The sequence below is a fragment of the Lepus europaeus genome, chromosome 9, assembly GCF_033115175.1.
Source record: "Lepus europaeus isolate LE1 chromosome 9, mLepTim1.pri, whole genome shotgun sequence".
In the NCBI taxonomy this organism is placed as follows: Eukaryota; Metazoa; Chordata; class Mammalia; order Lagomorpha; family Leporidae; genus Lepus; species Lepus europaeus.
Window position 1 is genome coordinate 93,473,126 of NC_084835.1, and position 15,630 is coordinate 93,488,755.

The 15,630-nt window shown below is 43.5% G+C and overlaps 1 protein-coding gene across 2 annotated transcripts in view; it reads left to right on the plus strand.

The window, feature by feature from the left end:
- Positions 1 to 15,630, plus strand: part of SETBP1 (SET binding protein 1) — a 393,524-nt gene that overhangs the window by 178,355 nt on the left and 199,539 nt on the right. For both annotated transcript variants that reach the window (XM_062201596.1, XM_062201597.1), the window contains exon 3: positions 14,044 to 14,097. In XM_062201596.1, the coding sequence (XP_062057580.1) occupies positions 14,044 to 14,097 (54 nt within the window). The remainder of the gene's footprint in view (positions 1 to 14,043; positions 14,098 to 15,630) is intronic.

Here is a 15,630-nt window from a genome sequence, read left to right on the forward strand (position 1 = left end):
GGGCACCGCTCTTCACATTCTGTGATCAGTGGCTTCAGGTTGGTAGCTTGAAACTGGCGACAGATAACACTAATGAAATTGGCAAATGCCTCACATCAGAGCCATTTGTCAAAGGTTTGCCAGCATGTGACTGGCTACTGACAGCTACTTCTCCCACTGGCACAGTATGCTCATATTTGAGAACTATGTGTTGAGCAGAGCTTTTATAAACTCGATGGTGCTGTCACTGCAAACCGTGTCCGATTGAGAGGACTTCAGGTATTCTGCCTGAGGATGCATGGAAATGACAACAACCCTTGTCTTCAAATGTATCGAGCGTTGTCCAGTGGCAGGAGGACTCAGCAGCCTATGGTGTATATCCATGGGCATGACTGAAGAGCAAGGAGAGTGTTGAGTTTGAAGTCCTGTGGGCTTGGTGTTTGGATCTTCATCTGGACATGGGGCTTGAACAGAGTTGCTTAGATTGTTTCCTCATCTGTAAAATGAGGTTCCCATTCCTATTTTATAGGAACATCTTGAAGGTAAATAAAATAAAAAGTTAATTCCTGTTCCTCAGAATGAGGGGGTGACTTCCTTCCAGTGGGCGTATGCCAGCTGGATTAAGGTAGCTCTTTCTGAAGATAATTTCTGTACCATTAACTATTTCTGGCCATAGTGAATGCCACTTGCCCGGAAGTGCTCTAACTGGGTGCCCATCTGCCAGAGAAGATGGGGAAGGGGATTCCTGCATGAGAGGAAACTGGCCTAGATAATCCCTCCCATGCTAAGACTTCTAAAGCCATGAGCGTGCCCCTGGGCAAGTCACTGACCGATTTTTTGCCTCATTTCCTCCATCTGTCCAACAAGCAGGATAGTTTCTGCCCCTTTCTGTCTCATTGTTGAAATGATTAAGTGAGATCATCATTTGAAATGTTTTTAGCTATAGGGAATAGATATTTAACCATCCTCATACTTCACTATTCATGTTATAATAAAAATAGCATATACCTTGAAATAGGGCAGCATTCTGTGCATCCTGGTTATGAAGAATATCTGCCATTGTGCACCCAATAGATTAGGGGAAAAATAATTAAATGATAGCCTATTGCCAAACTCTTTAAAATTTTCTATGGAAATAAATTGAGTGGGATCTAATTGGGGCAGATGTTAATATCTCACAAGCATGGATGGATTGAGTGGCTACTGTAGATGATATGCACATGTGTTTGAATCACATATAGCATAGGGAGGTGGGCAGGCATAGCTCAATGGGGCTTCCCTACTCTTCTGCTCATTTTGCTATCCCAGAGCTAGCCTTGATTTGTACATGTGCTCTGTGGCAATACAGTTTGCCTTCCAAATTATGGGCTTCTTCATATATATATATATATATATATATATATATATATATTTGCTATAATCCCTAAGATCTGGCATATCAAAGGGCATGGGACTTCAGTTTTTCCTGCCTGGGTGGAAGCAGGGCAGAGCACAGTTATCCTGAGCACAGTTCTCCAGAGTCCTCTCATTCCTTGAAGCACTACTGGGAGATGAGAGCCTGGCTCCACCAAACATCAAAGTCTTCACCATTTCATCATATGTGCAGAATCCTAGTACTCCATCATTGTTGCTATGATAGCTCACCCTGAAGTACTGGTTGAGTCATAAATAATCCCCTTGAGCAGAAAAAAGTTTGTATGAAGCTTGATGCTGCCTTGGGTGAATGGTAGGCCATCTGTAGCCTTTCCCAGACTGTCAGATCATGAGGGGGTCCTGTAGAGCTCCTTGTGTTAGAGGTGCACAGTACTAAGGACCAGGCAGGGATGTGACTTATCCAAGGCTGTGCTACTGTGAATTACTGAGTGTGGCTGCCAGAGTGAACATTGCCAACCCCTGTGGTGGGCCTTTCATGTATGCTATAAATAAAGGGCTTGGGCATGTGATTACCAAAGGGGTCTGAGACTGAGTTAGCAGCTATTTCCAGTCCTGCTGATGTAGCATCTGTGTATTGCATTCATTTTGCTCAGTCTCAGTGGGCAAAGTATAGAGAGACACCCTCCTACTTAGTCAGCCAGAAATTCTGGGCAAATTTGTCCAAAAATGGGTGGACTGTGAGTCAAACACACATGTCATTTCAGGGAAAAATATGAAAAGAAACCTTATTTGGGGATAAGGTCTGAGGATATATAGTCCACATTTGACTGTGTCATTTTGATAAGGAAGAAACCTCCATTTCCAGATAGGTCAGAGATGATCACAGAGTCCTTGAACATGAAATCAGAAACTGTTTTTGGCCCAAGATAGCAAACTGTGGTTGGTTGAGGCAGGAATTATGTGAGACACAAACATACATGTGCACCCCAGCAAAGATGAGTTACTGGTGAGCCAGCTGTTTTCATAAGTCTGAGATGAAATACAAGAGAGACAGATTTTTTTAAAATTTATTTTATTCTTTTGAAAGCCAGAGTTATGGTGAGAGGAGGCAGAGCGAGAAAGAGATCTTCCATCCACTAGTTCACTGTACAGATTGCTGCAATGACTGGGACTAGGCCAGTCCAAAGGCAGGAGCCAGGAGCTCCATTGGATCTCCCATGTGGCTGGCTGGGACCCAAGTACTTGGTCCAGTCTCTGCTTCTCTGACAGGTGCATTAGCTTCTCCAACAGGTGCATTAGCAGAAGCAGAGCAACCAGGACTCAAATCAGAGATCCTATAGGACGTGGGCATCACATTTAGTGGTTTAACCCACTGCACCTCTGCTAGCCCGAGGGAGACAGATTTTTTTTTTAAATGTAGCAGCTTGCATGTGTGCTCTGAAGAGCCATGCCTTCTTCATAGTTGTCCTTCTCAGAATCTAGTCCTGCTTTCCAAGATGTTTTGTTTTCTTAATATACTGAAAGCATCTTCAGATCCTGTAAAAGCCTGTCAGTGGTGAAGACTCATTTTGGAAACAGCCAAATGTCTTGATCCTCAGAGTTTCCAATCCCAGGGAGTGGCACGACCCATCCCCAGCCCTTATGGAACCTGTAACACTAATTCACTAGCAGGACTGTCCAAGGAAGGGATTGCATGTTGGTTGTACAGTTTTCAAGAGGCTATTCATTGGAATTTTCACTTCAACCAATAGCAAAATATATAAGCAAATGGGTTCCAGTTGGTTAATTAAGTATATGAATATCTGATGTGACTTTAAAAATGCTGAATAATACTGTAAACAGAGATACAATGGACATTGTTTAAAATGTTTGTGCTGTTGACTGTTTCCGGCTAAGAAGGGGAAGAATTTGCCTTTCACTTCTCTTCTCTTGGATAGAAATGGTTGTTGTCTGCCTTCCTGAAGGTCCTGCAGCCTGCTTTCCAGCCCCTGTGTTCTGTCAGGCTCTATTTCTTATGCTGTGAGGAATTCAAACTTTACATGATAGCCATCTGTTTCCTGACTCTAATTACAGACCTATTTTGGATTTCCCATTTCTCTATATTATTCAAACGTACCCACTTGCATGATTACAATGCTACTACTCTTCCTCAAGAATCAGATATCCCCTTCCCATGATTGGTTATCCTTTTTTATAAATGCCTCACTATTGTCAATCTTAGCTAGTATCTAAAAGTGAAGCTCTTTTGTAAGTGGGATGTGGTGATCCATGGCAATACTTAGATTGCTAGCAGAGCCACATGCATACAGTATTGAGAATGAACATAGACTTAGGATTCAAAGAGAACTGAGTGTGTCTTCTGGATCTGATGCTTACAACCCTAGGACTTTGAGTAAGTTTTTTGTTCTCGTGTGTCAAATCAGTATAATCAGAGTACTACCTTATGAGGTGTTTGAGAAGATTTCATGCCATTAACTAATCCATAGAAAGTATTTGTTGGTGCATGCAGAGTCCTAACATCTGTAGTAGTGCCTAGAATTTGGCATGACTTCGTCTGCTGGAAGGGAAGACAGAAAGTAGCAGAGAGAGGTGGAAGGAAGGAAGGAAGGAAGGAAGGAAGGAAGGAAGGAAGGAAGGAAGGAAGGAAGGAGGAAAAAAATGAGAAAGAGCAGGAGAGTAAACCTGGTTAGGGAGAGAAGAAATGCATGGTAATTAACAATGTACACAGCAGTGTACAGTGAGTTTACACTCTAATATTTCCTTGATTCTCTAGCTTCAGGAGTAAAGCTCCTTGGAACAAAATTTGAGTTCAGAAAAGCTGAGGAGAAAATCAGGAAGGCAGGGATGCTAGTTTAGATGCTTACACTGTGATGTTGCTTGGGGCTTCTGGAAAGCGTGACTCTTACCTGCATAGGGAGTCACCTGGGGTCTGGCAAATGGTAGTACCAATGTCACTGGGTGCCATACCAGGGGAGGGAGGGAGATAGCAGCATTCTAAGAAGGAATTCCTGAGAGAGTCATGGATGGCTTAGAACTCTGGACTTGCTATGATTCACAGCCATGTTCGATTTCCAGTTTTGCCACTTTTGCCTCCATTATCTTGGGTGACTTATTGAGCCAATTTGAGTCCATTTTCTCAGCTATAAATTGGAATACATAATATTCTCCTACACTGATAATGTGAAGTTTAAGAGGAATAATGAAGTTAAAGCATCTATGTGGGACAGTGGCAGGCATAAATAGACTCTGAAAAATCAGTTATTTTTCCTATTATAATTGCTCAGAGTTCAGGGCAAGCTTTCTGGAGGAGCTCCTTCTGTTTTACCTGAGGCTCATAAATGTTATGACTGCTTGTATCTATACGGTTGAGCTATCATTGGGTCCAGCTTGGCTTCATCCCTTTCAGATACACCTGTAATTGTGATTAATGGTTCCACATTTGGCCCCAGGGACTCCGACTCTTTGCCAAATTGGCTACACTGAGCTGAGAAGCAGAGCCTTTGACTCCATGTTCAGATACTTTCTGAAGTGAGCACCTTCTAACTTTTCCATTCATTGCTGTTAAGTGAGCCTAAGGGTATAAATCAATTTCCTGGGGATAAATTATAAAGTTTGATATTCACCTGAGCCAAGTCAGTAGATCATCAGGTCAGATCTAGGCAGAAATTCACAAATACTGAGACAGGGGAAACACAGGTGAGTATTCCCTCAATGTCCATCTTGGTTTGGCAAATGTTCAATGAAGGAATCTTCATTACTGGCTTTTTACGGACTTTGGTAAGAGTCCACAGATGCTTCCAATGTGATTTCTTAATTATTTGAGAAGGAAAGGAGCTGGAGCCTGCAATGTGGTCTTGAGAACTAGCACATCTTTAGCTGTTTCCTTCCCTGGTCCATTAGTTGTGCTTTCTTAAGCGTGTAGTTTGCTGAACTTCGGGTGAAGCCAGCAGGCATCACTGCCTGCAGAAAGTGTAAAGAAAGGAAGAGAAAGCATTTTCCCAATGACTAAGTCACTTCAAGTACCAAAGGCACTGTTGTAGTTCTGCACCAAGTCTTGTTCTATAAGACAATGTTAGCATCTTTAAAGAGGGGAACTGATTCATTCTGTTTCCCCAGATAAATTCTGGTAACACTAAGGGCTTGCTTACCTTTTCAGAGACCTTCCCTTTCGAGATATGGTTTTCAAAATTTTCTTTTTATAAAAATTTAAATCCAATAGATTTGAATATGGAAATGCTATATAAAATACCAGTATGAGTTGTGCTGTTCTTATAAAGTGGGAGCATAGAATGCCCTACCTCAGTGGCTCTCACCCAACTAACGTCCCCAAGGCCCTTCTCTGAAATCCTGGGCTTCTTAGGGCACAGTTTGAAAACCACAGTTCTAAGTGTTTCTTGTGCATGATTCATTTAAAAGTGTCGGGAACATTATAGATGACCCAGCAGAACTTCCAACAAGACACATTGCAGAAAGAACCAGAAGTTCACAGGATATTTTGATGTATAAGTGTAAAGAATCCAAGTTGGCCATACCAGGCTCACAAGACATTCCAGCACCTGCTAGCTGTTAACCTCAGAGACTACCTAGACCTCCTGAGCCACTTTTACTGAAATGCTTACTCAGCTAGTTGACTCTAGGCTTGCCTGCCAAAGCCTCCTGCCTAATACCACACAAGATGCCCTCAATGAAATCCAGTTTTCTTGGTCTGAGGAACAATGGATGTAGAAAGAATTCTCCTTGGAGAATTCAAAAAGAGGTTTTCATAGGTTTACCAGGTTCAGGTAAAATAAAACAAGACTCTTATATCAGTGAGTTCTAGATTATAGATTTCATGGGCCTCTTCTTTCATTAGGTATTAGTTGTTATAGCTCTAATCTGCAAAGTAGAGGATTAAAGACTTTTCCATCAAGAAGTTAAAAGAGCTGTGACCTGGGCAGCAGCCAGATATAAATATTACTCAAACAAACCATGGGTACTATGTACAAGGTTCCACATGGATTCATAGATATAGATATAGATATAGATATAGATATATAGATGAAATCTCTTTAGACTATATATCTATGGGAACTTGTTAAAGACCTTACCTTTAAATATTGTAACCCTATCATTTAAAAGTAATAAAAAATGTAAGCAGTAAAGACTAAGCTTGTATGGAGTTGTATACAAAGTTATTATTAGTTATACTTGCTGCTCCCTGGGCAGGGAGCCTGAAATGAAGACTGGCGGTGTTGGTGGTTTCAGGTTTAACCTTTAAAATTCCAGGAGACTGAGAGGGTTTAGTAAAAGGACACAGCTCAGCTAGGATAACAGCTTCATGTGTGTAACTTCTTAGCCTGTTGCAAAGTCAGACCCATGGTCTCTGCCCGTCACAAATGCCTTGACAATTAAAACCAACGCCTTTGAATTGGAAGCTTGTTTACCTTTAGCTAGGATGTGAATCTGACTTCATTCTCACTGGGATGGTGAACTGGTGTACAGTCTGGGTGACTGTCTTTACAGAGTCCTATTTGCAAAGTAATAATGGAGCCATCTCCCTGTCCTTCCCTCTTACCTTCTGCTTATGGTTTCTTGAGGAAAGTGCACACAAGCTTTTAGGGGTTTGTGTATGTGTGTGCACTTGCAGGAAAGTTGCTGACAGAGAGAGCAGAAAAGAGACTAGATACTTTTCCCTCCATCTCTTTTTCAACCCTGACATGAGAGAGGCATTTTTGAATGCTGTAAGAGTGGGGCCAGGGAGAACACAGAGTTTACTGACAGGTGGTCAGGGGCCGGCACTGTGGCGTAGTAGGTGAAGCCACTACCTTTGGTGCTGGCATCCCATGTGGGTGCTGGTTGGAGTCCCAGCTGCTTCACTCCCTATCCAGTTCTCTGCTGTGGCCTGGGAAAGCAGTGAAGGATGGTCCAAGTCCTTGGGCCCCTACCCCCATGTGGGAAGCCCCTGAGGAAGCTCTTGTCTCCTGGCTTCAGATCATCACAGCTCTGCCCATTGTAGCCAATTGGGGAACGAACCAGCAGACAGAAGACATCTCTCTTTCTCTGCCTCTCTTTCTCTCTATGTGTATAACTCTAACTTTCAAATAAATAAATAAATCTTTTTTTTTTTTTTTTGACAGGCAGAGTGGACAGTGAGAGAGAGAGAGAGAGAGACAGAGAGAAAGGTCTTCCTTTGCCGTTGGTTCACCCTCTAATGGCCGTCGCGGTAGAAGATAGGCAGTCACCCGAATAGGTTAAGTGTTCCCATGACAGATCCCATAGTGAGTTGTCACAGAACAAGGCTCACACTTAAGATGAGTCCAAAGCTCTGGTGTATCAAAATGTCCTGTTCATCTTCCCTGTGAAGAGAAGTAACCTGTTAGTTCTATCCCACATCCAAGACCACGGATGTGTGCTCCTCCGTGACTGGTGCCTCCAGGGCTGTTGCTCTCTGCTGTACCTTGAACTTCTTCCTGCTGTTCTCAGAATCCCTCTGTCTCCAAGTGTCTGAGTGTTTCAGACTTTCTTTGGATTGTGTTCATACGGTTGAAATTGTTGTCCTATTTTTCCACTGAGTAAGTAACTTAACCTTTCTCGGCCTTAGTTTGCTCTTTCCAAGGAGAGAGCAAAGCTGGTTTATTTCCAGCATCCTCAAACACATCTGATTGGATTTTGTCTCCACTCACTGAGATACTGCCTGCCTTGTCAGCTGTTCTGCCCTTTTTTTGTGGGTTGAGGGGCTGGCGTGAGAAAGGATTCAGCTTCCATCCCATAGTCAGAGTAAGAAGCCTCTGATGCCTCCCAAAATAGAGATAGAATAAGATCCATTTACCACAAGATAGGAAAGGAAATAGGAATGAAGTAGTAGGCTTTTTAATAAAAGGATGGTATCTTTAAGGGCAAAGTAGAAAATGGGTCATGTATTCTATCCAAAGCCCTCTTACTCTGTTCCTTTGCCTACTTAACTTTCTATAAATCCACCCATCTGTTGCATATGCCAGCACCTCCTTCTCTGGAACTCAGTGACCTAGAGTACTCCAGGGCCAATGGGCTTCCAAGTGCCTAGTGCCTGTCCATGAAGCTGGGATCCATGGGGCTAGATGACCACCATGATCCACATACCCCCCCACTTGCATCAGTGACCCCCTACAAGTGTCCTGAATCATCATTCTAACTGGGGACTTAGGGTATGTTAGTCCCAAAGTAATGCCTGCTTTGGATAAAGGGCTAGCCGAAGGGAAAAAATGATCCCAGGATGGGAGAACAGGGACTGTAATGAAACAGCCTCCTCCTCTCCTGTGGACGAGCTTTGGAAACTATAGGAGTTTGTAAGCAGGATGGTAGTTGTTGAGAGGGACAGTCCTACCCCGTGGAGATCTCAAGGGTTGTTGGCTACAACTACACTGTGGGCAGTTTGGGGTGAGGATAACTGAATGGAGACTCCCAGTAAGAGCTGAGGCAAGGGTGGGGGGTGCACATGACAACAACATATCTTTCCCAAGGAAACTGAGGAAGTGCTCATTCACTCCTGCAAGTCCTCTGGCTCTCTCCATCCCCTCTAACCCTCTTTGTCCCCTGACCTTCCCTGGAGGTTATAGAGACAAAAAGAAACAAGCAAACTCCGAAAACCACCACCTGAATTTTCACCAAGAGAAAGCTGCAGCTTCTCAAAAATGGAAAGCAGGGTCATCCGTCTGATATTTTGAGTGTGGATTGTTCCAGGGAGCAATAAGACGTGTCAGGAATGAGATTGCTCTGAGCTGGGCGCTAGGAACACTGCCTGGCTCCAGTGGGGAGATGAAAGAATTTTCTCCTTCCTTTGCCTTTTAAATGTAATTCGGTCTGCCCTTCTCCCCAATACCAGCTCAGCCCTCTACTGGGAGGGGTGCAGACATTTAGCCATCCTGGGAAAAGACAAGATCCTTTTCATTAACTTCAGCCTGATTGAAGTCCCCAGAGCCATGACAATTTCATTTTCTTTCCTCTCTGCTTCCTTGTCTTAAGTCTCTCCCCATATGGCTAGGCTGCCATAGGTAGTGAACTGTCCCCAGTGGGACAGAATGAGGACAAAGTTGGGATGGAGCAGTGGAGAAGTTTCCATACCCATCTTTTTAAGGGGAGAAGCATGCTTATTTCTTTCTGCCTATGCCTCAGTTTCCTTGAATTCCTGGGCACACCTGACCTACCTTGAAGACAGAAGTCAACAGCAAGTTGTGTCTGGGTATTAGTGTTGAATGGGACAGGGCTGTTGCTGGCAGGGGTATAGTCAGACACTGGAGAAGTTGGGAACCCACTTAGGGCTGTTGGTAACTGTAACTGAAAATTTTATCTTTCAAGTGTCACTTATTAGCTCCTTGTGCAAAATAAAGTTTCAAAAATTTGCTGGGTCACAGAATATTGGCTTTCAAATGAAGTTGCATAGAAATAGCCTGGAAATGCAGAGCCACTCAGCTGAAGTGGGAGAGAGAGGTGCACGGAGGAGTCCTTTTGCCTACCTGTCTCCCTCACTCCAGATGCCCCAGCAGAGCTGGATCCTGAGTCCACAGATGACACTGTGATTTTCTTGTCCCCTCCAAGCACCCTCAATTGTCTCCTTCAGTCCTTTACACTATAAGACTGGAACTTCTTTGTGGGGTCCTCATATTTGTGTCTGTGGCTATGAACTACATGAGGACATTCTTAACTGAGTGTCCTCACCTGAGCATCACACTTCAGTGCCTAGGGCCAGCATCTGCCCCTTTCCCTGTACAGAATGTGTAGACTTCTAGGAAATCATCAGCTTTGTGAAGATTCACAGCCCAGGTGCTGTATTTTGCCCACCATCTTGTGCTTCTGGTTACCCCATGATGTGAAAGGCAGGTGCGGAGCTACGGCTTGGCTGTAAGGAAAGACAGGACCTCTTGCACAATGTTCTTTTTGGACTCATTTAGAGGAGAGGTTACAAGGCTTGCCCTTGCCAGTTTCTAGGTCACATCGTGCCTTCAATGCACACTAACTTGTGGTGAAATATCAGAATCTTCTATTAAGAAACTCAGAAGTTTTAGAAGTTAGTGGATTAAAACCAGCTCTCCTTATTCTCCCACTCATCACCAGATACGCTAACACTTCTCGACTGCTTTGGGTCCCTTTAATGTTCATTTTATAGTTTCATCCAGAGAAAAAGGAGAGACCTCTGTCTGCTTATTGGGATTTGTTCCCCATTCAACCCCTTTCATTCTGTTCTTCTTTAAATTTAACCTTGGACTTTTGCACTGAGGTTTAAGTCGGTATTCTCTTTTAAAACCGGCAGCAGATAGAGAAGAGCTTGTTCCCATCATCAGAGATGATTAATTCATTCAACTCTGTGAGCACCTTTTTCATGCAGGCAGTGTGCTAGGTGCTGAGTGCCATTTCCTTTTGTCAGCTTGAAGGATGCCTTAAGTCCCCATCTCACACTTTTGTTCTCTAGGTTTGGCAATTTAGTCATTCTATTCCTCACCTCAGGTGACAATAGTCTCCACTCTCCTTTTAAGTCATTTGACCAACAGGTTTTTTGGTGACTCATTGTATGTCCAGACTCTTCTCAGCAAGTTGAGAAATACAGACTTGGCATAAAATAACACGTAAACCATAGTCTTGTTGGGCATGTTCTTATTACGTGAAACAAAGGAAAAAAAAAAAAACATGCAATGGTATACAACAGAACTTTAAAAATTAAGAATGAACTGTGGAATGAACTGTATACATCAAAGAAAAGAGGATCTAAAGTTTCTAGGGAGGGAGGGATCATCCTAACTTTGTTGAGATAGAAACATAATGAATAATAACCCGAGCTGCTCCCTCTCTATTTGCAGTCAAACAAATGGAGCTGGGCATTTTTCAATCCCAGCATCACTGATACAAAGCAGTAGTGCATATCTGAGGATTCTTTGTACACTGTTGTGGTTTATTTTTAGTCTCATGACCTCGGGACTAGGAAGAACTAGATGATTTGGTATCACGCCTCTTTGCCTCCCTGTTGAACCTGTGAAGAGCTGTTGAAAGGTCTCTGACAACTATGCCCTTAGGCCCTGCAAAATCTGAGCTCTGATTCCTTGATGCTAACATATGAAGGTATGCCCTTGCAAAGGTTATTCTCACATCCATACCTCATCCCAGCCTTTCTGACCCTCCTCCCCAGCCTCACCCTAGCCTGCCCAGCTCAAGTTCAAGGCATAGGTTTCACTGATAAATTCCAAAGAGTAGATGGCCATTACCAATCAAATAAATGAAAATGTCTGAGTTGAAGGGTTAGTTAAAAGGCATTCATGGGGCCGGCGCCGTGGCTTAACAGGCTAATCCTCCACCTTGCGGCGCCGGCACACTGGGTTCTAGTCCCGGTCAGGGAGCCAGATTCTATCCCGGTTGCCCCTCTTCCAGGCCAGCTCTCTGCTATGGCCTGGGAAGGCAGTAGAGGATGGCCCAAGTCCTTGGGCCCTGCACCCGCATGGGAGACCAGGAGAAGCACCTGGCTCCTGGCTTCGGATCAGCGAGATGCGCTGGCCGCAGCAGCCATTGGAGGGTGGAACCAACGGCAAAAAGGAAGACCTTTCTCTCTCTCTCACTATCCACTCTGCCTGTCAAAAAAAAAAAAAAAAAAAAAAAAAAAGGCATTCATGGGACATAGGCTTTGTGTTACTGCCTGTGATTCATTTGAAGAATATTCTGGGACTCAGTGTTTCCCTGATGCCATGTCTCCTCAACAGATGGTCTCCAATGAGCTAAAATTCAGAGGCATCTTATTGTAGAAGGGAAAGCATGAGTTGGGGGAAAATATAATTAGGGATTCAAATCTTAAATCTATCTACAACCAATACATGGGACCAATACATGGCAACTTGACAATGTTATTTGACTTTTGGAAGTCTCAGTTTCTTGTTAATGAAATGGAAGCACTTTGTATTGCTTGAGGAAGTTGTGAAGATTCAAGAAGAAAAGCGGGAACCCATGTATCACTGGGCCCCCAGAAAATCCTGAGTGTAACATCGTTCCCTCCCTTTGTCCTGCGGTTTGGCTGTGGCTGCCATTGCATCAGTGCACAGGGAGCTGTGTTGGAATTATTGTGTCCTTTCCCCCTATCTTTGTTCTTTCAGCTGCTCCCACCTGAAGCACCTTGCCCTGCCACCTTTAGAGCCCTCAAGTATCAGTTTAAACTCTGTGTTATTTCAACAACCGCACCCTGTTCACTCTACCTTGTCTTCAGCTTGATGCTTAGACTCTACCCATTCTGATATACACGTCTGACCTTCCATCAGTGGGTTTTGGAAGGCATGGACTCAGTCTTATAATTATATTTGGCCCTTAGTACTCAACCAGGTGGCCTCATGGTCCTTTGCTGTGCTGTGTTGTTATAGTACAACACAGAGGTTGAACTGGCTATTTACTAGGAGACACCATCCTTGTTGGGGAGTCTGTTCCACAGGACTGGGTGTGGGGAAGAAACTACAGCTTTTACCATGTCCACCTCCTTTCTGCTGTATCCCAACTCTAACACCACTTAAGTATCATTTTTGGTGGAGTTATTCAGGGAAGCTAAAAAGTCCAGTTGGGCTTTTCTGAAGGCTGGAAGTATTGGAGCCCAGCATGACTCCTCTCTCTTGAACCAAACAAAATATTGTTACAAAAAACATGAAATCGTTCCTATTTTTCACAAATGCTCTCCAGGCCTAACAAAGCTAGTAGTCACACTCCTTGAATCAAAATAAGCATCTGATTATTTCATTAATGAATCATATGTTTTATGGAAGTTTTTCTGGTACCAAACCATGGATAGCATGTAAAAATATTCAAAATGTTAGCCTTATCATTTAATATTTATTAAATATAGAGGTGCAAAAATGTATAAAACCAATATACACTAATATTTTATACAACTTTTTAAACTGTAAGCCATGGACATCTGAATAATGTATAAAATATCATGCAGCATAGGATAAGGTGAAGTTGAGTCATATGTAAATAGGAAGAGGTAAGGATCATTTTAGTGGTCTAACTGAAAGAGAGAGAGTGAGAGAGAAGACAGACAGAAAGAGAAACAGAAAGAATGGAGCCCTCTTAGAGGATCTGGGTTGTTTAGCTGTCTCACAAGCAATCATTCTTGACTTGTACAACAAACTGCTTTGATAGCAAAAAGAAATTCAGGGACCCTCTGCCTCAGGAAATGCACAAGGATACTTCAAAAATTTTGTGGAAAAATGGAATTAAAAAGTAATTTCTTTTGGTCAAAAATTTGCATACAGAAGTCTTGAACAAGTTCATGGAAGATGCATATTATGAAAAATCTTCACCCCAAAATAAACCTCTTTTAATCCCATTTCTACAAACTTTTTGAAGTCTCCTTGCATACATCTACAGAGTCACTCTTATAATTTCAGGGAGTCTGGACTGATAAACTCCCTTCACAGCCCATGATCCCTAATTTGAGACTCCTTGAAGAGCTGGTAGCACACAGAGAGAAGGTGGGAGGGGGCAGAGAGAAAGAGAGGTGGTGAGGCCGGAGATGTGGTGCACACCCAGTTGGCAAGTCACTCGTCTAGACTCCTAGCCCAGAGTAGTGCATGTGTTTTTTGCAGTTCTGCTTCTTAAGCTCCAGTGCAGGCTGTTGTAGGTCCATGGCTGGTTAGCCAGTCCTCTTGGGGATACTGTATGCAAACTTTGAGAAGTATCACTAAGGAAAACTCCTTTGTTCTTTTCCAGCTCCTCACAGCCAGTGACCTTGCAGCCAGCGACCTCAAAGGATTTCAGCCACAGGTAAGCTCCACTGGTTTGTTTTTTAAGTGCCGGGCAAAGAAATGATCCATAGTTTGGTTGTGAACAAATCTGGCACCAGAACAGAAACCTCCATCCTGAATTTCCAGCTTTTCTGACTCAATATCTCAACCATAAGAATTATTTGAGCTTGCTCTCTCCTTCCATCTCTTCACTCAGCCCATGTGGGACAAAGCTCGCTCTCTCTCTCTCTTTGTAATGTAACAAATAATCTAGACTAAGATGCTTAGAGTGTTGGCCAGTAGGAGACCCAGCCTAGGAAAGTGTTGATCCACAAGAGGAGGAGGGTGGGATGGGGCTGGAATTCTTCCCTTTATTTCTTTCTCTTTGGACAGGATACTCACATTTCTGTTATCTTTGTATGCCAATGCCTTGCAGTCCTGGTCTGGTGACCAGGTTAATCTCAGACTCCTGCAGAGGCCCACAGTGAAGTTTTGTTGATCTTGGTTAGAAAATGCCCCTGTTATCTCTGGGCAGAATGCTTGCCTAGGTCTTCATGGATGAACCACAAGAGAGTGCAGGCAGGGATTTCTGAGACCTCCTTGGCAGGGATGAAGCTAGAAAACAACTCTCCCTATCTATGGAAAGGGAGTCAGTCTCCAACATAAATACCACAAATCACACAAATATATTGCAGACACACACATGTCCTCTTCTAAAAGCCCAGAATAGATAAATCATGTATTCAGAGAAAGGTAAATCCACAGTTGATTGCTGTGGTCCCCAGGCCCTGGCCCTGTCCCCCTTTCCATGTGACCTTTTCTGTCACTTCCAACTCAGTGCCTGCCTTCAGATCCCATGTGCGATGCCTTTGTGGGAAACGCATCACAGTGAATGGCAGTAAACTTCCAGGGTTTGAGCATGTTATTTTTAACAGCAGGAAGCCCATACACGTGGGAATGTTTTTATGTATTTGAGACCCTGTCACATGCGAAAGCTCGCTGTGCCCTCACTGTATGTGCCATAGCTGGCTCACATCCTGTGAGCTCTCTTTTACTGCTGGGGAATCTGAGGCCCCAGTGCTGAGGCAGCGTGGCTCCAGATCACACAGAGAACTGGGGGCAGGAACAGGGCAGAGAGTCGGAGGGTGGAAGAAGAGAATGAGCCAAATCAAGGAACTGTTGGTGAGAGCCAAAGATAAGTCCACATTCCAGTTGGAAATGTTTTGATCACAGCTTATTGATCCTTCTGTCAGGGGCACTGGGAGGTTTTACAAACAGCCAGTAAACCTTTGTCAACTGCTGAAACCTGATCATTAATTAAAGTAGTTATTCCTGTGATCATACAAACTTCCAGTTGAGCCAGGGGATGCAAATCAACGAGGAAAATCAACATTCACCCTCTCACCTCCATACCTACACTCTCATACAGAGGAGCCTGATAAAGAGTTCATATCTGAAAATCCCTAAAAGTGAAGAGGGAAAAGGATCTGTGTGATGCTGATTTGCTGCTCAAAAAGTATTCTTAAGGAGACAGTTTACAGCAGGGGGCTGTGTATGTGTGTGTGTGTGTGTG